The sequence below is a fragment of the Rattus norvegicus genome, chromosome 19 (genome assembly GCF_036323735.1).
Source record: "Rattus norvegicus strain BN/NHsdMcwi chromosome 19, GRCr8, whole genome shotgun sequence".
NCBI classification, from domain to species: Eukaryota; Metazoa; Chordata; class Mammalia; order Rodentia; family Muridae; genus Rattus; species Rattus norvegicus.
This window is the reverse complement of record NC_086037.1, coordinates 51,010,331-51,031,519: the sequence shown is the minus strand read 5'-3', so window position 1 is coordinate 51,031,519 and position 21,189 is coordinate 51,010,331. Positions and strand designations below refer to the sequence as shown.

The 21,189-nt window shown below is 42.3% G+C and overlaps 2 protein-coding genes across 4 annotated transcripts in view; one reads left to right on the top strand and one right to left on the bottom strand.

Moving 5' to 3' along the window:
• Positions 1–10,924, bottom strand: part of Prmt7 (protein arginine methyltransferase 7) — a 50,806-nt gene extending 39,882 nt beyond the window's left edge. Inside the window, exons 1-4 of the mRNA NM_001014153.1 lie at positions 10,847–10,924; positions 9,470–9,664; positions 4,626–4,662; positions 923–1,072 (exon numbers count right to left, since the gene is read on the bottom strand). Coding sequence (NP_001014175.1) covers positions 923–1,072; positions 4,626–4,662; positions 9,470–9,564 — 282 coding nt within the window. The 5' untranslated portion in view covers positions 9,565–9,664; positions 10,847–10,924. The remainder of the gene's footprint in view (positions 1–922; positions 1,073–4,625; positions 4,663–9,469; positions 9,665–10,846) is intronic.
• An 81-nt stretch (positions 10,925–11,005) lies between these two features.
• Slc7a6os (solute carrier family 7, member 6 opposite strand) lies at positions 11,006–19,670 on the top strand. Of its 3 annotated transcripts, NM_139328.2 has the most exons (5): positions 11,006–11,210; positions 11,314–11,580; positions 15,583–15,792; positions 17,776–17,896; positions 18,977–19,670. In NM_139328.2, the coding sequence occupies exons 1-5, from the start codon at positions 11,019–11,021 to the stop codon at positions 19,102–19,104; spliced, it is 918 nt and encodes a 305-aa protein (NP_647544.2). In that variant the 5' UTR covers positions 11,006–11,018; the 3' UTR covers positions 19,105–19,670. The 3 variants fall into 3 exon arrangements, with proteins under 3 accessions (NP_647544.2, XP_038953402.1, XP_038953403.1); XM_039097474.2 differs by lacking the exon at positions 15,583–15,792 and having other exon boundaries at positions 11,019–11,210; XM_039097475.2 differs by lacking the exon at positions 18,977–19,670 and having other exon boundaries at positions 11,019–11,210; positions 17,768–17,828.
• Positions 19,671–21,189: the final 1,519 nt, after the last annotated feature.

Genomic DNA, 21,189 nt, shown 5'->3' with positions numbered 1-21,189 from the left:
CCTATCCTATTGCTCCTATGCCAGGTCAAGTATGTCTAACTTAGGCCAGGTATAGTGGTACATGCTTTTATATTGTGTGTTGTGTGTGTGTGTGTGTGTGTGTACATGTGAGTGCCAGCACACCAGAAGCCAAAGATGTTGGACACCCCTGGAGCTAGAGCTGTGAGCTGCCAGCCATGAGTGCAGCCTCTACAAGAACAGTACAAACTCTTATCCATGAGCTATCTCTTCAGCCTATGTTCATCTTTCAAAGATATTGATAAAAGTTGGGTGTGGTAGCACACACCTTTAATCCCAACACTGAGCTTGGGGCCAGAAGCAGGTGGAACTCTGTGAGTTTGAGGCCAGACTGCTCTATATAGTGAGTTCCAGGACAACCAGGACTATGTAGAGAACCTGTCTCAAAAAACTAATGACTAGGGGTTGGGGATTTAGCTCAGTGGTAGAGCGCTTGCCTAGCAAGCACAAGGCCCAGGGTTCGGTCCCCAGCTCCTAAAAAAAGAAAAGAAAAAAAGAAAGAAAGAAAGAAAGAAAGAAAGAAAGAAAGAAAAGAAATTAAACTGATGTTATTTTAAGAGTATCTGTGGTAGCTCAAATCTGTCAGAGGCCCAGGAAGACCCTGAACCCTGATTTCCCACTGAGCCATCTTTCCAGCCCACATAACTATTTTTTAAAGTTCCTTGGGAATTCTTACACAGCCAAGTCTGAGAATCACTGTTTTAGAGCAAAAAAAAAAAAAAAAAAAAAAAAAAAAATCACTCCTGGAGAAAGGAACCCTGTCTGACTCATCTCTATGTGTGGGGAAGTTGGTCATGTGCTTGGCACGTGTTTGTCAACAGACCAGGAAAACTCACGGACCTAAAGGCCTTCCTTCCCATTACGATAGATGACACATACCCAAACAACAAACAACAAAGCTTACCTCAACAGCATAGCAGAAGTCAGCCCCTGCGGTAACTGCCATCATTGATAAGAGGCCTGTGCCAGTGCCAATGTCAAGAACCAAGGCCTTCTGTCCTTTGTCTTTCACTCTGCTCACAGCTGCCCGGATACCCTGGTAATATTTTATATTCTACAAAAAAGGAAAAATGTCATGTCACATGATATTATAAAGGTGCTACAGAGACCTGGAGTCGTGGTTGGCAGCACAGTTTAAGACAGGAACCTATGTCTAGCCTCTAGATGTCAGCACTTGCCAGCTGAGCAAGATAGACTCCAAGATCACTGAGTCAGCCTCTTGCCTGTAGTAAGTGATTCTCTCTCTGCCATATCTTCTATTTCTGTTTAGGAATGCTGGAGAGACTGCAAACCACTGCCCTTTTTAACTGTTAGATATAGGAAAGAGGGAAATTAAGAGGGTGAGTGGCAGGTAGGAGTAGGAGAAAGTATGTCCTTCCTGTAGAAATGCAGTTCTGATCTGGTTCCTTTTAGAAATGGCAGCTGGTTCCAGGCCATCTCTCCCAGTACCTCAACAAACAGCCTTCTGGAGAATCAGAGCAGCACCAAAACCTAAGGACTGATTCATCTGAGAGTGAAAGAAAGCACAGGCCACAGACACACACCTCATCCCCGTCAACTTCTGGAAATCCTAGAAGCATCTGCTTCTGTCAGTCCCAGACCAGGACTCCTGCCTGCCCAACTAAGTTTGTGATGTGCCCTCTGAGTACTCTGCTAAACCTGGGTCCTCTGGCGTGCTCTTAACCGCTGAGCCATCTCTGCTGCCCCAATAAATAATTTAAAAAATAGTTCTCACATACAATTATTTGTTTGTTTATATTTACTTGTGCATACATTAGGCCATATGTGTACATCGCAAGACAATTTACAGGGGTCAATTCTCTCCCCCTACCATGTAGGTTCTAGGGATGGAACTGAGGTTGTCAGGTTTGAAGACACGCCTTACCTGAAAAGCCATCCTGCCAAACCCACTTACAAAAAGGGTTTGTGGTTTTGGGTTAGGTTTTTGTTATTTCTGTATGTTGTGTGTTTAAACACTATATATTGGTTTCTTTTCTTTTTCCAATGCTGGGTATCACTCAGGACCTTACATATGCTAGGCAAGTATTCTACTGAACTATATTCCAGTCTCTAAAATAACAAATGTTGATAAAAACGTGAAGAAACTAGATACTTCATATATCAGTAATGGAAACATAAGATGACACATCCACCCTGAAAATAGTTCCAACAATTCTTAAAATGTCAAGCATACACTGACTAGGGCTAGAACCATGGCTGGTCAGTTAAGAGCACGTATCGCTTTGGTTGAAGACCTGATTCAATTGCTTGTGTTCAGATGGCAGCTCATAGACTGACTGCTGGGCTTTCGTGGAGAGGAATGTGAAGAGGAGCTCAATGCAAGTAAGTTGAGGGCTGAGCAACAATTTGCAGTCAGAAGATCAGTATAATTTGATGACAGATTTCAAGCTCACAAAAAGGGAGAGCTATATTTCTGGTTTGGCTGACTATATGGAATGTCATTTGGCCAACTTCCCTCTAAAGTAAGGACACTTTCTATTTGGGTCACACTAAAATCAGAAAATCTCATAAACGCACTACTACAATAATAAGAAGAGTGTGCTACGTTATTTGTCAAAAGCCAAGACTGCCTTTGCCCAGTTAGCTCAGCAAACGCACCCAGATATTTGGGGAAGATAGGCAGATCCCTTAGTCCAGTCTATACACTAAAGGTGCTCAAGAATGTCCTTTTAAAGCTCAGGTATGGCTCAGCAGTTAAGAGTGCTTCCTGAGCCCACACTGGGCAGTTATAATACGCCTCCAGCTCTAGAGATGCAGCACCCTCTTCTGGCCTCAAAAATCACCTGCCCGCAATATGTATCTTCACAGATAACATACACACTAATAAAAAAAATTGCTAGGGGTGGTGGTGCATGAGTTTAATTCAGCATTCAAGAGGCAGGGGTTGGGGATTTAGCTCAGTAGTAGAGCACTTGCCTAGCAAGTGCAAGGCCCTGGGTTTGGTCCCCAGCTCCAAAAAAAAAGAAAAAAGAAAAAAGAAAAAAAAGAAAGAAAAGAAAAAAGAAAAAAAAAGAGGCAGAGGCAGATAGATATGAATTCAAGGCAATCTAGTCTATAGAGTGAATTCCAGGCCAGCCAATGCTGTACAATGAGACTGTATAAAAACAAATAAAAACTAAGAATCTTGACTCTAACACAGAGAAGTGTAGGAGGCTTTCTTTTACCCAGCCATTGAACACTATCTGAGAAAGGATTAGCTGCAAGTGTTGTTACTCAGTATGCCATCTTGCTTCTTCACTGTGGATGCATTGTGACCAACTGCACCAAACTCCCAGAGCCATGACTACCTCATGCTTGCTACACTATAACCTCCTAACTATGAACCTTTTCCCCTTAAGTAGCTTTTATCAGAGTATTTTATCACATCAGGGAAAGTAACTAAGATATTATCATTACTATTATGAACTTAGTTGGCATACAAAACAATGGGTTTTAGAGTACACTGTAATAATGTAGACATGTAATCCCAGCATTGAGAAGCCTAGGCCAGAGAACTATCATGAGTATATGGCCAGCTAGGCTATATAGTGAGGTCATGGCCAGCTTGGGATACATGTTAAGATACTACCTTTTAAAATGGGGGTAGGAGGTTCATTAAGACATTTTCATACATATATGCCAGTGGACTCAGAATGTTACTCTCTACAGCATACTCATTTTAAAACTGAGCAAACAAGGTTGACAGAAGCTACACACGGTTTTTTTCCAGATCACAGATCAATGGCAGAGGCCAAACTAATATACAAAGAAAATATATTCCTCCAAAATGACATAGTATTCATTTAGTGTTGAAATGAAAGAGATTTTGTCAACTTCTTTTTTCTTTTTTTTTTTTCTTTTTTCTTTTTTTTCAGAGCTGGGGACCAAACCCAGGGCCTTGCGCTTGGCAAGCGCTCTACCACTGAGCTAAATCCCCAACCCCGACATTTAATTGTTAACGGTACTATATACATGGATCAGTGTGCATGTACCTGCTGTCATGTGTGCCCATGCAAAAGACAGAAACTGGGTGTCTTCCTCTATCAAATTCCATAGCATTTGAGACCAAGTCTCTCAGTGAACCTCAAGCAACTGGCTCAGGTAGACTGGCTGGCCAGCAAGTCCTCCCAGTCTGCCTGCCTCTGCTACTCCTGAGGTTAGAGATGCTGCCATACCCAGCTTTTACATGACTTACTGGGTATCCAAATTCAGATCCTCATACTTATGAACCAAGTATTTTATCCACTGAGCCATCTACTCAGCCCTTGTTAACTGTACCTTAATAAAGGTGAAAGGAAGAAGAGGCAGAAGCAGAATATAGCATCCTGAAAGACTTTCTATTGTATGATACATTTCTCAGTATCACTGAACGTCCTGATTCCTGCAGGAGTTTCTGACTTTATAATCAAAGATTCCAAATACCACAACAAGTTTATGGTTTCCATCAGTCATGATGGTGCACAGGTTGAATCTCACCACTCAGGAGGCAGGGAAAGGTGGCTTCTCTGAACTGGAGGTCAGTCTGGCCTATATAGCAAGTTTCTCACCAACCAGGCCTGGACAGTGAGACCTTGTCTCACTTACAATACAGTTTACTTTACACTTACTCTGTCTTTGTCGTGTAGCATATCGGCATAGGATGACCTTAAAAGATAAAAAAGAGACAGTGAGTCAGGAACCTTTGCTAATAAAGACATGCATGAGCACATCACCGAGTTCCCACCTATAAATGCTGACCTCAACTGGATGGAACAAGTGTGTCATCCTTTTAAATATTTTAATAGCCTAGTAAGGCGGCTCAAGCCTGTAATCTCAAGCATTTCAAGACACATTTGAAATTGGTTCAAGCTTGGTTCAAGCTGAGGAGAGAGAAGATGTTTAAGGCCAGTATAGATTTTATACTAAAAAAGTCTTGAAAAAACTCTTTTTTAAAAAAACAGATGTTTGGGGGCTGGGGATTTAGCTCAGTGCTAGAGCGCTTACCTAGGAAGCGCAAGGCCCTGGGTTCGGTCCCCAGCTCCGAAAAAAAAGAACCAAAAAAAAAACAAAAAAAAAACAAAAAAAAAACAGATGTTTTACCTTTTTTTTTTTTTAAAGATTTATTTATCACTTTATTCAGACACACCAGAAGAGGGCATCAGATCCTGTTACAGATGGTTGTGAGCCACCATATGTTTGCTGGGATTTGAACTCAGGAACTCTGGAAGAGCAGTCAGTGCTCTTAACCTCTGAGCCATCTCTCCAGCCCCAAACTAGATGTTTTAAATCTCACTCTCAAGACATGGAAGACAGAAGCAGGTGAATCTCTGTGAGTTTAAGACCAACATGGTCCACATAGTGAAACTTTGTCTCTAATTACTTACTTAATTAATTAATTAATTGGGAAAACATTCACATGGCACAATTTTGTGGAAGTTGGTGCTCTCCTTCTACCGTGTGAGTTGCAAAAATTGAGCTCAAGTCTTAAGGTTGGCAGCAAGTACCTGTACCCACTAAGCCATAGTCAGCCCCCAAATTTTATTTTAGTATGATCGATTACTGTCATTATCTGCTATTGCAAAAAAGTACCTCAGAGCAGATCTTCTCAGACTCCAGAGATGAAATTTGTGTCTAATTACCTATGTGTGTGTGCATCTGGCTGTCAAATGACATATACAGGAGTCAGTTCTTTCCTTTCACATTTACATGGGCCCTTGGAATCGAACCTGTGTTGTCAGTATTGGTGGCAAACACCTTTACTCTGCTGGCCTACTCTTACTAGTCCACCACAGATAGCCTGTAATAGTCACCTATAACCATGAACATCCTGAACTCAACAATCCTAACACATGACTTAACCTTGAATAATACATATACACCTTGGAACAACCCCATACATCCAACCAGTGAGAGGAACTGGGAAAAGGAATGCATGTGTGAGGGTCACCATACTCAGAAGTTCACATCACTTTAAGGGAAAATGAATGGCTAGATACAGTGTCTAAAGGGAGGGAAGTCACATCCCTATTTTCTATTTCTCTCTGAATCACCTTACAGTTCTTCCTGTGCTTACTTTATTTCCCCCAAGCTTAGGAGGGGGCTGGGGCTACCACTCAGTGATAGAATACTTACCTGCCTAACATGCTTTAAATGAGGGGGAGGTATAATCCTTAGAATCCTCACTTCAATCTCTGTCCCACTGTACTGGTTAGTTTTTTGTCTGTCTCGGTTTTGAGACAGGGTCTCAAGTATGTAGCCCTAGCTGACCTGGAACTTGATACATAGTCCAAGCCGTTCTTGAACACAGGGAAAGCCACCTGTCTCTGCCTCCCACGTGCTGAGATTAAGATACATGCTACCATCACCTTGAATTGCTTAGTTTTAACTGTCAACTTGATACAACCAAGAAGTACCTGAAAAGGGAGTCTGACTGAGGAATTATCTAGATTAAGTTGACCTGTGGGTAGTCTGTAGGGCAAGTCTTGCCACAATTAGAATCACCCAAGTAGTCGCACATGAAGAATTTTCCTGATTGCCTTAGATGAGGTGACAAAATGCACCCTGACTGGGTGGCACCTTCTGGTGGCAGCCAGATGAAAAAGGTGTTTCAGAAAGAAGAAATTACTGGTCTTTGAGGTTAGGTGTCTTGAAAGTTAAGACATCCCAAAATAGCTGTCACTCACTGGAGGGCTATGACCAGTAGTTACTTAGTCCAGAAGGTGGGGTGCCTTAGTAGTCCCTGTCTGACACCTGAAGCCCAGTAAGTTCTTGGAGAGTGGCTGGTTCCTGTTCCCACTTGAAGGCTTGGAAATACTTGGTTCTGTGGTTAGAGGAGGAAGCAGCAGCAACAGAGCAAACTGACACACTGGCAAGAGAAACAGCCAAGCAAAGACACTTGTTTCTGAAACACCCTCAAACTTTATCCAAGGCAATCAGGAAAATTCTTTAGGTGATTCTAACTGTGACTCGTTAACACTAACCCAACCTTAATAGCTGGCTCCACTGGCAGCTAATAGTCTACAGTCATCAGTTTCCAGTTTATCCTTCCAGTGCATCTTCTTGCAAAACTAAGCAACACATTTCACCCTATTTCTAACACAAAGTGGTATAATTATACACTTGCTCTTTTTCATGTGATGTACTATGAAGATCCCTCTACCAGTGGAGGATGAAATAAAAATAAAGAGCACATATGTTTTCCCAGCTACATTGTATCCCCTAGATAAATACACCACAGTTTTGCTACATTATATCCCCTAGATAGATACAACCACAGGTTTGCTACATTGTATCCCCCTGGATAGATATACCACAGGTTTGCCTAACAATGTTGATGGACATATGTTATTTTCAATGTTTTGTTATTTCTAAATGAGAATAAAACCAACCAAGCTAAGAATAAAGAAAAATACATTTATTTGGTGCTAATTAGGATTGCAACCTAAGATAAATTCACACTGTTGAAAACGTGCTCCCTACCCATTCATGTGTGTGGGTGCACAAGTACATGTTTGTGAAAGCATGTAAAAAGTGGAGGGAAATCTCCAGTCATCCTCTTAAATACTATCATTTCCTTTGAGTCAGGACTCACTGGCCTGGAGTTCACCAACTGGACAGACTGACTGAGCAGCAAGCCCCAGGGATCCTCCTGTCTCCACTTCCCCAGTGCTGAGATTACAAGCAGGTGTCACCACACACACTCTTTGTTTTGTTTTGCTTTCCTTTGGTTTTTGGAGACAGGGTTTCTTTGTGTAGCCCTGGCTGTCCTGGAATTCACTCTATAGCTAGCCTCAAACTCTAAGATCTGCTTGCCTCTGACTCTCTGGTGCTGAGACTAAAGACGTGAACCACCACCACTGGGTTTAAAATGTACAGCCCAGGGCTGGAGAGATGGCTCAGCCGTTAAAGGCTAGGCTCACAACCAAATATATAAAATGTACAGCCCAGGTGACCTCAAACTCTTGCCTACACCCCCTTTAGCTATTCCTACCAGCTTTTGACACAACTAACTTGTTCTTCTTTTAATGTCAATTCCAGGGGCTAGAAAGGGGACTCAGCAGTTAAAGAGTACTTGCTGCTCTTGCAAAGGACCTGGGTTTGATTCCCAGCACCCATATGGTGGTTTACAACCATCTGTAATTCTGGTTTCAAGAAATCTGATGACCTCTTCTAGCCCTGTTGGACACCAGGCACATGAATATATGCAGGTAAAACATTCACATACACATCAATAAACTCAAAAGGGTGGAGGTCATGCAAGGCATGGTGTCACAAACTTTTTATCCCAGTACTTGGTAGGGAGAACAAAGTGGATCACTGAGTTCAAGGCTAGTCTGGTCAACATAGTGAATTCCATGACAGTCAATGCTAAAGAAACTCCATCTCAAAAACAAAACAAAACAAACCCCAGGACATTCTAGAAACTGAACTAAGGTCCTACAACCCTTTTATCAACAGAGCTGTATCCTCATCCGCCCTACCTACTTTAAAAAAATAAAAAATAAAAAAAATAAAACATTTATTTTAGGTGCTAGAGAGATGGCTCATCGGTTAAGAGAACTGGCTGCACTTCTAGAGGACCAGGGTTTGATTCTGAGCGTCCACATTGTGGCTTACAATTGTCTAACTTGAGTAGCAGGAGGCTCTGACTCCCTCTTCTGTCTCAAAACTAGCCAGTAATAAATATATAGATGAAATCACAAAAAATATTTTATCTTTAATCATATGTGTATGAGTATGCCTGTGAGTCCAAGTGCCCAGAGTCCAGAAGGGGCATCATGTCTTCTGGAGTGAGTTACCTTCTGCAGTGAGTTACTGGAGGTTGAGCTGCCCACAGTCTTAAGTGCAGGATCTCTCGGGTCCACTCACCTCTCTCCACTGCACCAACAGAGCTCACCCTCATCAGATCTGATCACTGCTGTTGCTAACAGTTACTCCTTTTCCTAAGTTTCTCTTTTCTTTCCATCCTAACTTTCCTTCTGGCTCTACTTCAGCTTCCTCAGCAAATCCCATTTTTTATGTTCTATAACCTCTTTCACTGAGATGCTGCAACTTCTCTCAATCTCATCTTTACCAAGCTCTGCAAATTCCATGTCTCCCAACTCATGCTTCTTTCTACCTCTAGCATCACAGGAAACCCCTCCTCCTCGCTGGAGAGCATCCCACCTACCCAGTCATCTAACCAGGAGAAATCTTGGTGCTTCATGTACTTTCTCTTTTTGCTGCATACAGTGGGTTACCAAACTCCCGATCCTCCAAGCTGTTTTTCCTCTCTCACTGCTTCAACCATAGGACTGCAGGAACCACTCACTATCCTCTCTCCAACCCACTTCCCACACTGCTTTCAACAAGTATTCTGTTCTCCTAACATCTCAACTGCTCAGAAAACGATCTCCAGAATCTTCTTCAAAACTAAATTAGCCTCAACAAGACCTATACCATCTATAGCCAGCTGAGAAGCAACCCTTGTTACCTGGCAATTTCTTGGTGGTAATCATAGTGTTCATCCTCCTCCAGCCATTCCAGGGATCCCGTGGTTGGATTGGCACGGCCACAGAAGACCTTCATGGCGCCAATTGGCTCCTCAGTGTTTGCACAGAAATGTGGGCTTATCAATTTACTTCTTAGGACTAGAACTGGATATCAGAAACCTAATCAATTATAATGCCTAGGATGAGGCAAAGGACAAGAAAACAAAGAGAGAAAAAAAATCAAGAAACAGACAAATATGTCAAAGTTATTTAAAAACTTTTATTAATGATAACATAGACCTTCAATCTCAGTTCTGGGGAGGCAGAGACAGGCAGATCTCTGTTTGAATTCAATGGTCTACATAGCAAGTTCTAGGCCACCAAGAACTACATAGTGACAGTCCATCTCAAAAGAAAATTAGTATTTTGATATTTCTAGCAAGAGTAATTTCATTTTGTATAAAGCATATACCATCAAAAAACTATAATAAAAGCCATTTGTGGTAGCTCATGTCTACAATCTCAACACTTAGGAAGCCTAGGCAGAAGGATCTGAAGTTTGATGCCAGCCTGGGCTATGCTGTGAGACCTTGTCATAAAACAGGAACAAAATATAACAACGTGTTCGTGCATGTCTTTGATTCTAGCACTAGAAAAGCAGAGGCAGGAGTATCTCTATGAGTTCCACGCCTGTCAGAGACATACGTGAGCTCTTTAGAAAAAGTAGGAGGAAGTCCTATAGTAAATAATGTTGCTGGAAGTTTTGACACTTTTCAGAAATTCCAACACAAGTTCATCGTGGTCCATCCATCAGGTGAAGGCAAGTAAGAAGGCAGGGTAAGCCAAGCAATGAGCTAACATTAGACAGTAAAAGCACAGAAGTGGTTATTCCTCGACATATTAAGGGTACTTCTCTGTGATGTCGCTAGGGTTTAACTAAAAATACACTTAAAAATGCACTGAGGGCCACTCCAGAGTTTTAATTAGAAACATGTCCACCTAGGGTACACACGACGGCACTGCTCCGGGCAAGTGTGAACTGAATGGTTTCCAGCTACTCAGAATACCGACTAAGGAAAGCCAACCGTTCCCGGTTGGGTTGGAGGCTCCTAGAACAAGCCGTGCGCCTCAGACCCTACTCTGAGCTCGGCGACAGTCTGAGAAAGGACAGTCACCTACGCGGACTGCTGTTGCAGACCTGTTCAAGGTGCTAGAACAACTCCACGTGGATTCTGGAGAAGACCAGAAGATAAGTATACCGGAAACCCGAATGTTCCCAAGCCAGAGTCCTATGCCAGAGCCCTAAAAATGAGGCCCGAAGACTAACTGCACCCAGGACCAGCCACGGCCCAACCTCCCCAACATGCCCAACAGCTCACCCGCTGTGGGAAGCACTCCACTCGCCGCAAATTCCGCGGCCATTTTGCCTCACCCACTGGGGGCGGGGCGTCGGTGCGTAGAGGGACGTTCCACGAGGCACGGCCCTCTACGGAACTGGATATATATCCCATCTCACCCCGCGCCTTCCCACAGTACTCCGCGATTGCCGCTATGGAGGCCGGCAGGACTGCAGTGTTGCGCGTGAAGCGGAAGCGCAACGCGGAGCCCGCGGAGGCTCTCGTGCTGGCCTGTAAACGCCTCCGGAGCGGCGAAGTCGAGTCGTCTGCTCCAGAGACACCAGAGGGTCAGGAGACAGGGGCGGAGAGAAATGTCTTCCAATTGGTTGCCACCGTGCGATCTCAGGTATGAGAAGGAGGATAGACTCTTTTTTGTGGAAGCGATCTTTGAACGCTGTCCATATTCAAACAATTGCTGAAGCAGACATCCTTTTTCTGTCGCCCCTCAGGAGGAGCCAATCCAGCAGCTTGTGCGGGCTGCCCTGCGCCCGTCCCGGAGCAGCCAGCTGCGTATCCGCCGCGATCTTCGTGCCTCGGTTCGCGAGGTCCGTAAAGAGGGCCGCTACAGAGTAGTCTCCAGCCACCGATCCTCGGGGACCTCTAACAGTTTGGAGCCCCAGTGTGTGTCAGAAGCTGTCAGGGACGGAGGCTTCCAGTTATTGGACCTGGTCCACGAGGAAGAAGACCCAGAGGCTGCTGCCACAGACTGCCGCAAAGTGAGTACTATATTGTCTGCTCTGCTCCGGAAGGCAGTAATTAAGGGCATGCACACTGTAAGCTTAAGAATGGATGATTCACCCTAAAGGTTGACCTCATTCTACCTATTTGATTTTTGTTGTTGTTGTTGTTGTTGTTGTTTTTATTTTGTTGAGATAGTTTTGCTGGGTAGCTCAGGTTGACATAATACTGGCTGTGTAGCCCAAGCAGGCCTCTGACACACAACGGTCCTCCTACTTAAGCCCGTCCCAGGGCTGTGAATACAGGCATGTGCCACCCACACTCCTTATGATTGGTTGGTTTTCTTTCGTGTGGGGTGTGTGTGTGTGTGTGTGTGTGTGTGTATGTATGTATGTATGTATGTATGTATGTGTGTGTGTGTTTTGTCATACTTTCCTTCCTAGAATTTGGGAGGCAATGCCAGGTGGATCCCTGAGTTTCAGGCCAAAAAGGACTACATAGTTAGACCTTGTCTCTAGTTTGAATGTGATTGATCATCAGGCCTTTAATACTCAGGAGGCATGGATGGATAGATCTCTTCTTTCAAGGCCAGCCAGAGCTACACGATGAGAACGTGTATTAAAATAAATAAGCAAACAAAACTGATGCAGGCCTTTTAAAAGTAGATTTGGCTATTTAAGATATATACGAAAAATGAGGTAAATATGGAAGGGTTTTTAGCTCACAACTTCAGAGGTTTTAGTAAGGTGTGTGGTAGGCTGCTCAATTACTATGGATCTGTATTGTAGCAGAATACAGATCCATGTAACAGAGTAGTCACCCTATAGTGGCCAGCAAGCAGATAAATAAGAACAAGAACACTAAATAAAAATAATTAAATAAATAAAAGTTTCTGTTCCCAAGACTTAACATGGATAAGCAATTCAACAAAAGAAAACAGCTATGGCAGTAACAAAAGATACTGTTGCTTTTATTACTTTGCTAAGTATTTGTGCCTAGGGAGTGTGGCTGGTCTTTGCTACTTTGTAAGTTCTTCTTCCCCCCACCCCTACCCCCCAATCACTAGATAAGAGAAAAAAGAATAAAGGGGAGAGATATGATAGGGATCTCTAAATCTAATTTCTTCTTGTTTCTTCTTGTGCTTATAGCTGGTCTTTGCCACATGTGGTGGGTTTTTCCCACTCTTTATCGCCCCAGACAGACAGACAGACAGACAGACACACACACACACACACACACACACACACACACACACACACTTCTCACCTCCTATTACTAGATAGGAGAGAAGATAGAGGGGAGAGAGAGAATCTCTGAATCTGATTTCTTTTTGTTTCCTCTTTGAGCCCGACTACTAACAATCTGCAACCAACCTCCCTGAGGATGGGCCCTAGCATTTATAAATGCCTTCTGAGGGCTGGAGAGATGGCTCAGCGGTTAAGAGCACCCGACTGCTCTTCCAGAGGTCCTGAGTTCAATTCCCAGCAACCACATGGTGGCTCACAACCATCTGTAAAGAGATCTGATGCCCTCTTCTGGTGTATCTGAAGACAGCTCAGTGTACTTATATATAATAAATGAATAAATCTTAAAAAAAATAAAAAATAAAAAATAAATGCCTTCTGAAAAGTTCCCAGAACTCCAATGTCACAATTGCAGAAACTATCTGCAGCTGGCAAAAGCCACCTCTGCTAGGGCATGAGGCAAATCATGTCAGCTGCTTTCCGACAGCTCAAAGCAGCCCCACATCCCCACACCTGGAATTAAAACAAAAGCATATTCCTGTAATATTTCTGGTTTTTTTTTTTTTTTTAAACCAAAATTTCAGAGTTGTCACTACAAAGAAGCAAGCTTGGGGCAAGTGTTCTTTCACTGAGCTATATTCCTAACTCCGTATTACCTTTACTTAATCTTCACAATACTATGAATTAGATACTTTTATTGCCATCTTGTTTTTACTTTTTTCAAAAAGGTTTTATTAGCAGGCATTGGTTATTCAAAGTGATAGTTTTTATATGGAGATTTTGTACATATAAACTGTCACTCCTCTTACGAGCTTCTTAATGAATCTTGATTGTTCTACTTTTACTACTATGGTTTTTGTGTGTATTCCCATTAATAAGTGTGGGTGAGGAGCTTCTAGCTGTCTTACCTGGGCTTTTCTATGCCTGTATTTGTTTTGTTTTTTGAGACTATGTAGACCAGGCTGGCCTTGAACTCAGCTAAGATCTGCCTGCCTCTCCCTCAAGTACTGATTGAAGGCTTGCACCAGTACACCTCCAGCTGATTTGTGCGCTTAATGTTGTGTTGGTAATTAAATATTACATAAACTGATGAAACTGGAGTTTTCTTATGGAGTAGTCCATAAAAAACAAGCATAGTACTTTGGAAAGAACTTAAAGTAATAGTTCTGAACCTTCCTAATGATGTGACCCTTTAACACAGTTCCTCGTGCGGTGATGCCCAGCCATAAATTCATTTTGCTACTTCACAACTGCAATTTTGCTGCTGTTGTGAACTGTAATGTAAATATCTGATAAGCAGGATATCCGATAATGCAACACCCTTCCCCCAAAGGGGTCACAACCCATGAGGTCAAGAATATCTAATTTAGAGGTTCTCTTCACTGGTGACTAGGCTATGTCAAGTTGACAGTTAAAGCTAACTAGGACACACAAATAATTGTGACTTTTTGAAATTAATCTTTCTAAGTATAGTGGCTCAATGCTTATAATTTCAGCACTGAGGAAACTGAGGTAAGATGTCCATGAGTTTGAGGCAAGTCCAGGCTACATAAATAGTCCAGGCTAGTGACAAAAGTTATAAGAGCAATGTCTGTTCATAAAAAAATACAGTAACCTAAAAGTAAACTAGGAATTTAGGGATCAGTGATAAAGCTTTTTATGTAGTTTGCATAGGCCCTCAATTCAAATCTCAGAACTGGAGAAAAAAATATCTCTATTTACCTATAACCCAAAGACGGAAGCTGGTTGATTTTACTCAATATAAAGTTGATTGGCACTTTTGTTAGTCTTGGAAACTTAATGGCTATTTAATTTACTGAACTGGAGGGTTTGCTTACAGGTTAAAAGCACCAAGTTTACGGAGGACCTGAGTTCAATTCCCAACACCCACATGACAACTCACAACCATTTGCAACTCAGGTCTCTGGGAATCTAGCACTTTCTTCTGACCAAGGCAGCACACATACACATAGTGTGTATCCATACATATAGGCCAAACACTCATATAGATTAAGCAAAAGAAAAAAACTTTAAGGAGCAAAAAAACGCCTTTACAAAAACATATTTTACCTAATTCCTTTGTGACTTCAGAGAAACGGAAAATTCCCCTTGGTTTGTATGTGACAGCATCAGTCTCCCTGAGTGCTTTAGTCATGGAACATACCTACTTCTGTATGGTTGCTGATTGCACCAATGTAGCTTTCTGTGGTGAACTTGTTGAGAGGGGCCATCTGTAGCATTTCCCTGCAGTTTCATACTGACCTGTGCTACCAGGGTACCTATAGAAGCTGGAAAACATCTTAACCTGGGTCAGTTCTTTTCTGGAACCTTTGTTTTCAAGCTCTTCTTTCTTGAAAGCAGAAAGATTATAGGTGAGTCTATTTTTTATTACATGTAGGATATTGGTCAGTCAAGTTGAGCCAGACGACACATTTTAATAGGTTTTACCAGGAGAACCTTTATGGGCATATGTCTCCCAAAGGAAGAAAATACCAGCAAAGAGTACTCAAAGACCTGTAGAAGGAAACAAGTGTGTGAGGATAAGAATCTTGACTAACTGCAGTCCCAGTATTTAGGAGGTAGAGGCAGAGAAAAATCTGGGAGTTCAAAACCTGCCTAGTCAATATCGCAAGTTTCCTGGCTAGCCAGGGCTACATAGAATGAAACTGTCTCAAAACAAAAAGCCATCTTGAATAGGGCATTAAAAAAAAATACAGGCCTTTGTTTACCCAAGCCTGAGCATCCTTCGAAAGAGTCCTCATTTGAGTCTTAATCTGTCATCTGGTTTCTTTGTAGACATCTGATCCAGATGTGATCCTCTGCAATTCTGTAGAATTGATCCGTGAGAGGCTGACTGTATCTGAGGATGGATCCCAAGTAGAACACCAGGAGGAACCAAAGCACAGTGATGACTATGTATATGACATCTACTATATGGAGATGGCCCCTCCAGGGTGGATTGAGAACATCCTGTCTGTGCAGCCCTACAGCCAGGAATGGGAGCTGGTAAGGAGGTCTAAGAGGAGAAGGGCATAACAGGGCACTTCTGACTTCCTGGACCCCACTCCTTTTCTTTTTCTTTTCTTTTTTTTTTTTTTTTTTCCTTTTTCTATTTTTCGGAGCTGGGGACTGAACCCAGGGCCTTGCGCTTGCTAGGCAAGTGCTCTACCACTGAGCTAAATCCCCAACCCACTCCTTTTCTTTTTAAATTTTAAAATCAATTTTATTTAGTGTGTATGCATGGTGCATGTGTGGAAGCCACAATTTCTTTGTACCACAGGGACTCCTGGAATGCAACTTAGGTCATCAGATTTGCTGGCAAACACCTTTAACCACAAAGTTATCTTGCTATTTTTTTTTTTTTTTTTTTTTAATTTTGAAATGGGATCTCACACAGCTCATTGAATGTCTTCCTTGATGCCGAATCTCTCACTGAAGCTAGAGCTTGCTTGCCAATTCCAACTAATCTAATGACAGCTTACCCCAGGGATTCCGGGTTCTATCTCCCATTACCTGGGATCTCAGGCAGGCTCCCCAGCCCACCCAGCTTTTACAAGGGTTCTGGATATCCGGACTCTGGTACTTAAAGCGTGTAGAGCCCCGTTTTATTTTTGTGAAAGGATATCACAATGTAGACCAGGCAGGCCTCGTGCTTAGCATGTCGCCCAGGCTTTTAACTTGTGGCAATCTGAATTGCCCCAGCTTCCCCAACATTGGGATTACAATCATGTACCATCACACCTGGCTGTGCATTTCTCTCTTGATAAAACATTCTTCTAGTTCTTGGTTTTGCTTGGAAAGAAAATTCTATTTTGAATCTTTTGTAGAAATACAAATATGTTGGACTACTTATACTGAAAGTTTTGTTCACAACCTTGAGACAGTAAAACCAGACATGAGTAAGAAAAAACTTTATGGATGTTTTGCCTACGTGAATATCTGTACATCACTTGCATGCCAAAAGAGGCCAGAAGAGTGTTACCATCTTCTGGCAATGGAGTTTACAGATAATTGTAAGCCAATGTGTAGGTGTTAGGAATTGAACCCAGGTCCTCTTAAACAGTAAGTACCTCTAGTGGTTAGAACCACTGAGTTATATCTTCAACCCCCAAGAATAGGAAACTCTGTAAATTTTTTAAGAAGAGCCAGGCATGCTGGCATACACTTTTAATTCTAGCACATAAGAAGCAGAGGCAGGGGGCTGGAGAGATGGCTCAGTGGTTAAAAGCACTGACTGCTCTTCCAAAGGTCCTGAGTTCAAATCCCAGCAACCACATGGTGGCTTATAACCATCTGTAATGAGATCTGATGCCCTCTTGTGGTGTCTGAACAGCTACAGTATAATATAAATATAATAAATAAATAAATCTTTAAAAAAAAAAAAAAAAGCAGAGGCAGGTGAGTCTCTGTGAGACCATCCTGATCCACACATAGCAAGCTGCCTGCCAGCCAGGGCTAGCTCAGAAAAAAAGAAAAATTTCCTTAATGTCCTGACTCCATGTTCCAAAAACATTGAGCCCCCTTCCCCCCAGTTTATGTGTGTGAGTCTACATATCTGTCTGCCTGTGTGGGTGTGCATGTGTCTGGGTGCCCTCAGAGGCCATTACTAGTGTGGATAGGCACCACATTAGACCACTTTGTGGTCTCTACTCTTCCTTTCCTCTACCTCTTACCCTAAGTTTTTGATCCTAACCTTTGACACAGTTGTTACAGTCCCTCTACCACCCAGCCATTCATGAATGCTACCACCTCTTTACAGTCATTCCCCTCTAATTGCATTGGGATGTGGTATCTATAGCTAGACTCTAGGTTGGGTCTGGGCCTAAGATTACCTAGTCTCTTGTAAAGCAGAGTCAGACAAACTCTTCCTTGTCTTTTACACATGGTACTTTTACTTGAATCTCCCCAAGATGGTACTACCAATAGCTTCCTATAAAGAACATAACTTAGAATTTGGACTTAAACTCGTGTTTATGTTGAGATGTTCAGGTGAATGATGATGAGCAGCCAGAAGATATTTATGAAGATGAAGATGATGAAAACAGTGAAAATAACTGGCGCAACGAGTACCCAGATGAAGAAAGCAGTGATAGAGATGAAGATTCCAGAGGTGGGTAGCAATCCAGATGGAGTGGGGCTGGTGGGAGTCAAGATGGAGGTGATGTGTAATGAATTGACAGCGTGCTTGCATGGCCAGCTTCCCCAACTGCTGGGGGAAGTACTAACTGGGTTGGAGAGATGGTTCAATGGCTAAGAGCACTGGCTGTTCTTACAAAAAATGTGGGTTCTTTTTCCATTACTGACATGGCAGCTTACACCCATCCTTAATTCTATTCAATTCCAGGGAACCTGATTCCCTCTCCTGACCTCTGTGGGCACCAGGTATACATGGGCACATGCATACATTCAGGAAAAACACTAAACGTTTAAAAAAATAAGTAAGAAAATTGGGTATGGTTTAATCCCAGAATTTGGGAGGCAGAGGGAGATGTGTATCTGAATTCAAGGTCAGCCTGCTCTAAAAAGAGAGTTCTAGAACACCCAGGGATACATACACAAAGAAACCCTTTCTCAAAAAACAAAAGGTATTAACATATCACCCAGCAAGTCTGGCAACATGAATTGCTGTAATCCTCTCTGTAAAAGGAAAACTAACTTCTATAAGTTGTCATCTGACCACTATACATAACAAATTAATTCATTTTTAAAGAGATTAAGCATTTACATGGCTCTAGCAGGACAGGACATCCTTGTCATCCCAGCACGCACATGACTGAGGTAGCAGAGCAGTAAGCTCTAGGTAGATCCCGAAAGTAAGTAAGGGAAGAGGTAATAATTTAAAAACAAAAAGGCCTGGGCTGGAGAGATGGCTCAGTGGTTAAGAGCACTGACTGCTCTTCCAGAGGTCCTGAGTTCAATTCCCAGCAACCACATGGTGGCTCACAACCATCTGTAATGGGATCCAGTGATGACCTCTTCTGGTGTGTCTGAAGACAGTGACAGTGTACAGTGTACTTGCCTAAAACAAAGCCTCTGACCCCTGATAATTTGGCTGATGACCCAAGTTTGATCTCCCAACACCCACATAATGGAAGAACTGACTCCTGGAGGTTGTCTAAGTTTTTATCATAAATTTTCTTTATGAGCAAGTACTTTATAATGGAAAATACAATCTTTTATCTCCTTATAGGCTCTGATGAATACAACAGCCTCAGTGATGAGGAGAGAAGCTGCAGGCGACTGGTGTGGAGCAAATACCCTTTGGATGTACAAAAGGAGTTTGGCTATGACAGCCCCCATGATCTGGATTCAGATTGATGGCCTGCTGGTATCTGTGAGATTCTTCCACAGGCCTTTAAGCTCTGACTATAGAGCCATCATCTTAGGATTCCTAACTGAACATGTGGAAAGAAAAACTTTTACCCCAGCACAGTGAAGACTTCTACTTATAAGTGATAAGTGAAGCCAAGCATGCTGGGTCATGCCTGTAATTCCAGCATTGGAGAGTTTGGGAGCCAAGAACAGTACTGAAAAAGCAAGGCCAGCCTTTAGACTACACAACAATAAGTTCTAGGCCAGCCTTGGCATTTTATTTAAAAAAGAAAAAAAATTACAATCTGGAAAATAAAATGATGTAAAACCTCCAGCCCTGGTGGTTTTTCTGTCATTTTACTTGTATGCGGGAGTGCCTGCCTCCGGTGAAGCCTGTTCCTTTGATGGAGATCACCGCTACACGGACAACAGTGACTCCCCTGCCTAGAGCTATGGGAGGTCCTTCCTTCCCCAACCCCCTTTAGACTCTGACTATGGTTATAAAGACTGCTATCACCATACAGTGTGTATGAATGTGATACTCTAATAAAAACTCAACTTTTTATAGAGAAGCAATTCTTAAGTCTGATTGTTTAGGTGTTTCCCTCATAGAAAAAGATTAGGGAGATAAAAGTCTCAGAATTAACTTTATACACTGTGGGCTATGTCAACTGCTTATAGCACTCAAGGTATTACAGTTGTTCCTCATTATGTGTCCAGTACTGCCAAAAACCACCATGTATCCAAGTCCCTAACATAAGATGGCATAGTACTTCCACAAAATCTATGCCTATCTTCAGACTATAAAAACCTAAGTAAGTCTGTCCATGTTTAGAATAGGCACATTTCCCCCAAAATACATCTCTTTACATCTACAATTAGATTAGTAAATGCAGGGCTCACAATCATGGAAGGCCAACTGCATCATCAATAGAACAGTGTTACCAGAACTTGTGAGCATTCATTCCCCCTGTTTGTTTTCTAAAATCACGACTGCCTTAGCCTTAGATGTATTGTCCACTAAAACTACCCACGGCATGTTCCATGTATGCACTGGACAACTGGCTTCTGAGCACTTGAAATGTGATTAGTGCAACTGAGAAACCTCAAGGATTTTTGTTTGGGGAGAGGAATATGCGACAGTCTGTGTAGAACAGGCTGCCTCCAATTAGATGGGATCCACCTACTTTGGCCTCCCTACTGCTGGAATTAAAGGCCTGAGCCACCACAACCAGCAGGGTTTTTGTTTTTTTAATGTAAGTTGCAATCTTGTCTTAATCTTGCAAGTGCTAATATAATACGTGGATCCTTATCAAACTGGCTAGATTTTCACTTTAACTTAGCCACATATGACTAGTTACTGTAGTAGACACTAGGTGTCAAAAAATGCCCTCTTCTTGTGATAGATCCATGGAAAAGTAACACAAATGCCTTCTTTCCAGCACTTACAAGTTCATAAGCCTCTCCAAACCTCTACGCATTCTTTCACTTATCTACCTGTCTACAAGAAGTTATTAAACTTGTCAAAATTATCTAATTTGTATATTGAAGTGGTTATTGGAAACTAATCAAACCAATCAAAACTATCTCAGTTACTCTGAGTATCAACAAACAATTCAGTGTTTTGAGTCTACTAGGCAGCAATGTGGTATCTAACACTAGTCATCTTGATCTGTAGCAAAACTAAAATTCTATTTGCCACTACAATGTGCTCCCTGTTATGCTAATGTTAACAATAAAGGGCTGACATCAGGCTGTACCTAGTACGTGAGGGGAACAAACTGTACCATTATAAATTGGATTAGCACACCAGGAGGTGGATTCAAAGAGACAAAAGACCTGGTGGGAAGAATTCCACCACCAAGCTTGAATGCTGTAGGAAGTCTGGCTTCTTTCCCACAGGAAGGGTTCCTGAGGGAAGCTGTGTTCAGCTCAGAAAGAAAAAATGCTATCAGTTAAGGGATGAGGATAACATGGCTCACTAAGCAAATATTCGAGCACCTTCAGTGTGAGGTCCCTGTTTCTAGAAACCACTGGAGGGCAGCAAATTCCTGGAATTAGCTGGTTAAGGGCCAAAGACCACTCAAACCA

What these genes read in the sequence shown, in the direction of transcription:
- Slc7a6os (NM_139328.2), top strand. Translation starts at nt 11,019, where the DNA reads ATGGAGGCCGGCAGGACTGCAGTGTTGCGCGTGAAGCGGAAGCGCAAC. An exon ending in ACAGCCAGGAATGGGAGCTG is followed by an intron (nt 15,793 to 17,775) that starts GTAAGGAGGTCT and finishes TGAGATGTTCAG; the next exon opens with GTGAATGATGATGAGCAGCC. An exon ending in TAGAGATGAAGATTCCAGAG is followed by an intron (nt 17,897 to 18,976) that starts GTGGGTAGCAAT and finishes ATCTCCTTATAG; the next exon opens with GCTCTGATGAATACAACAGC.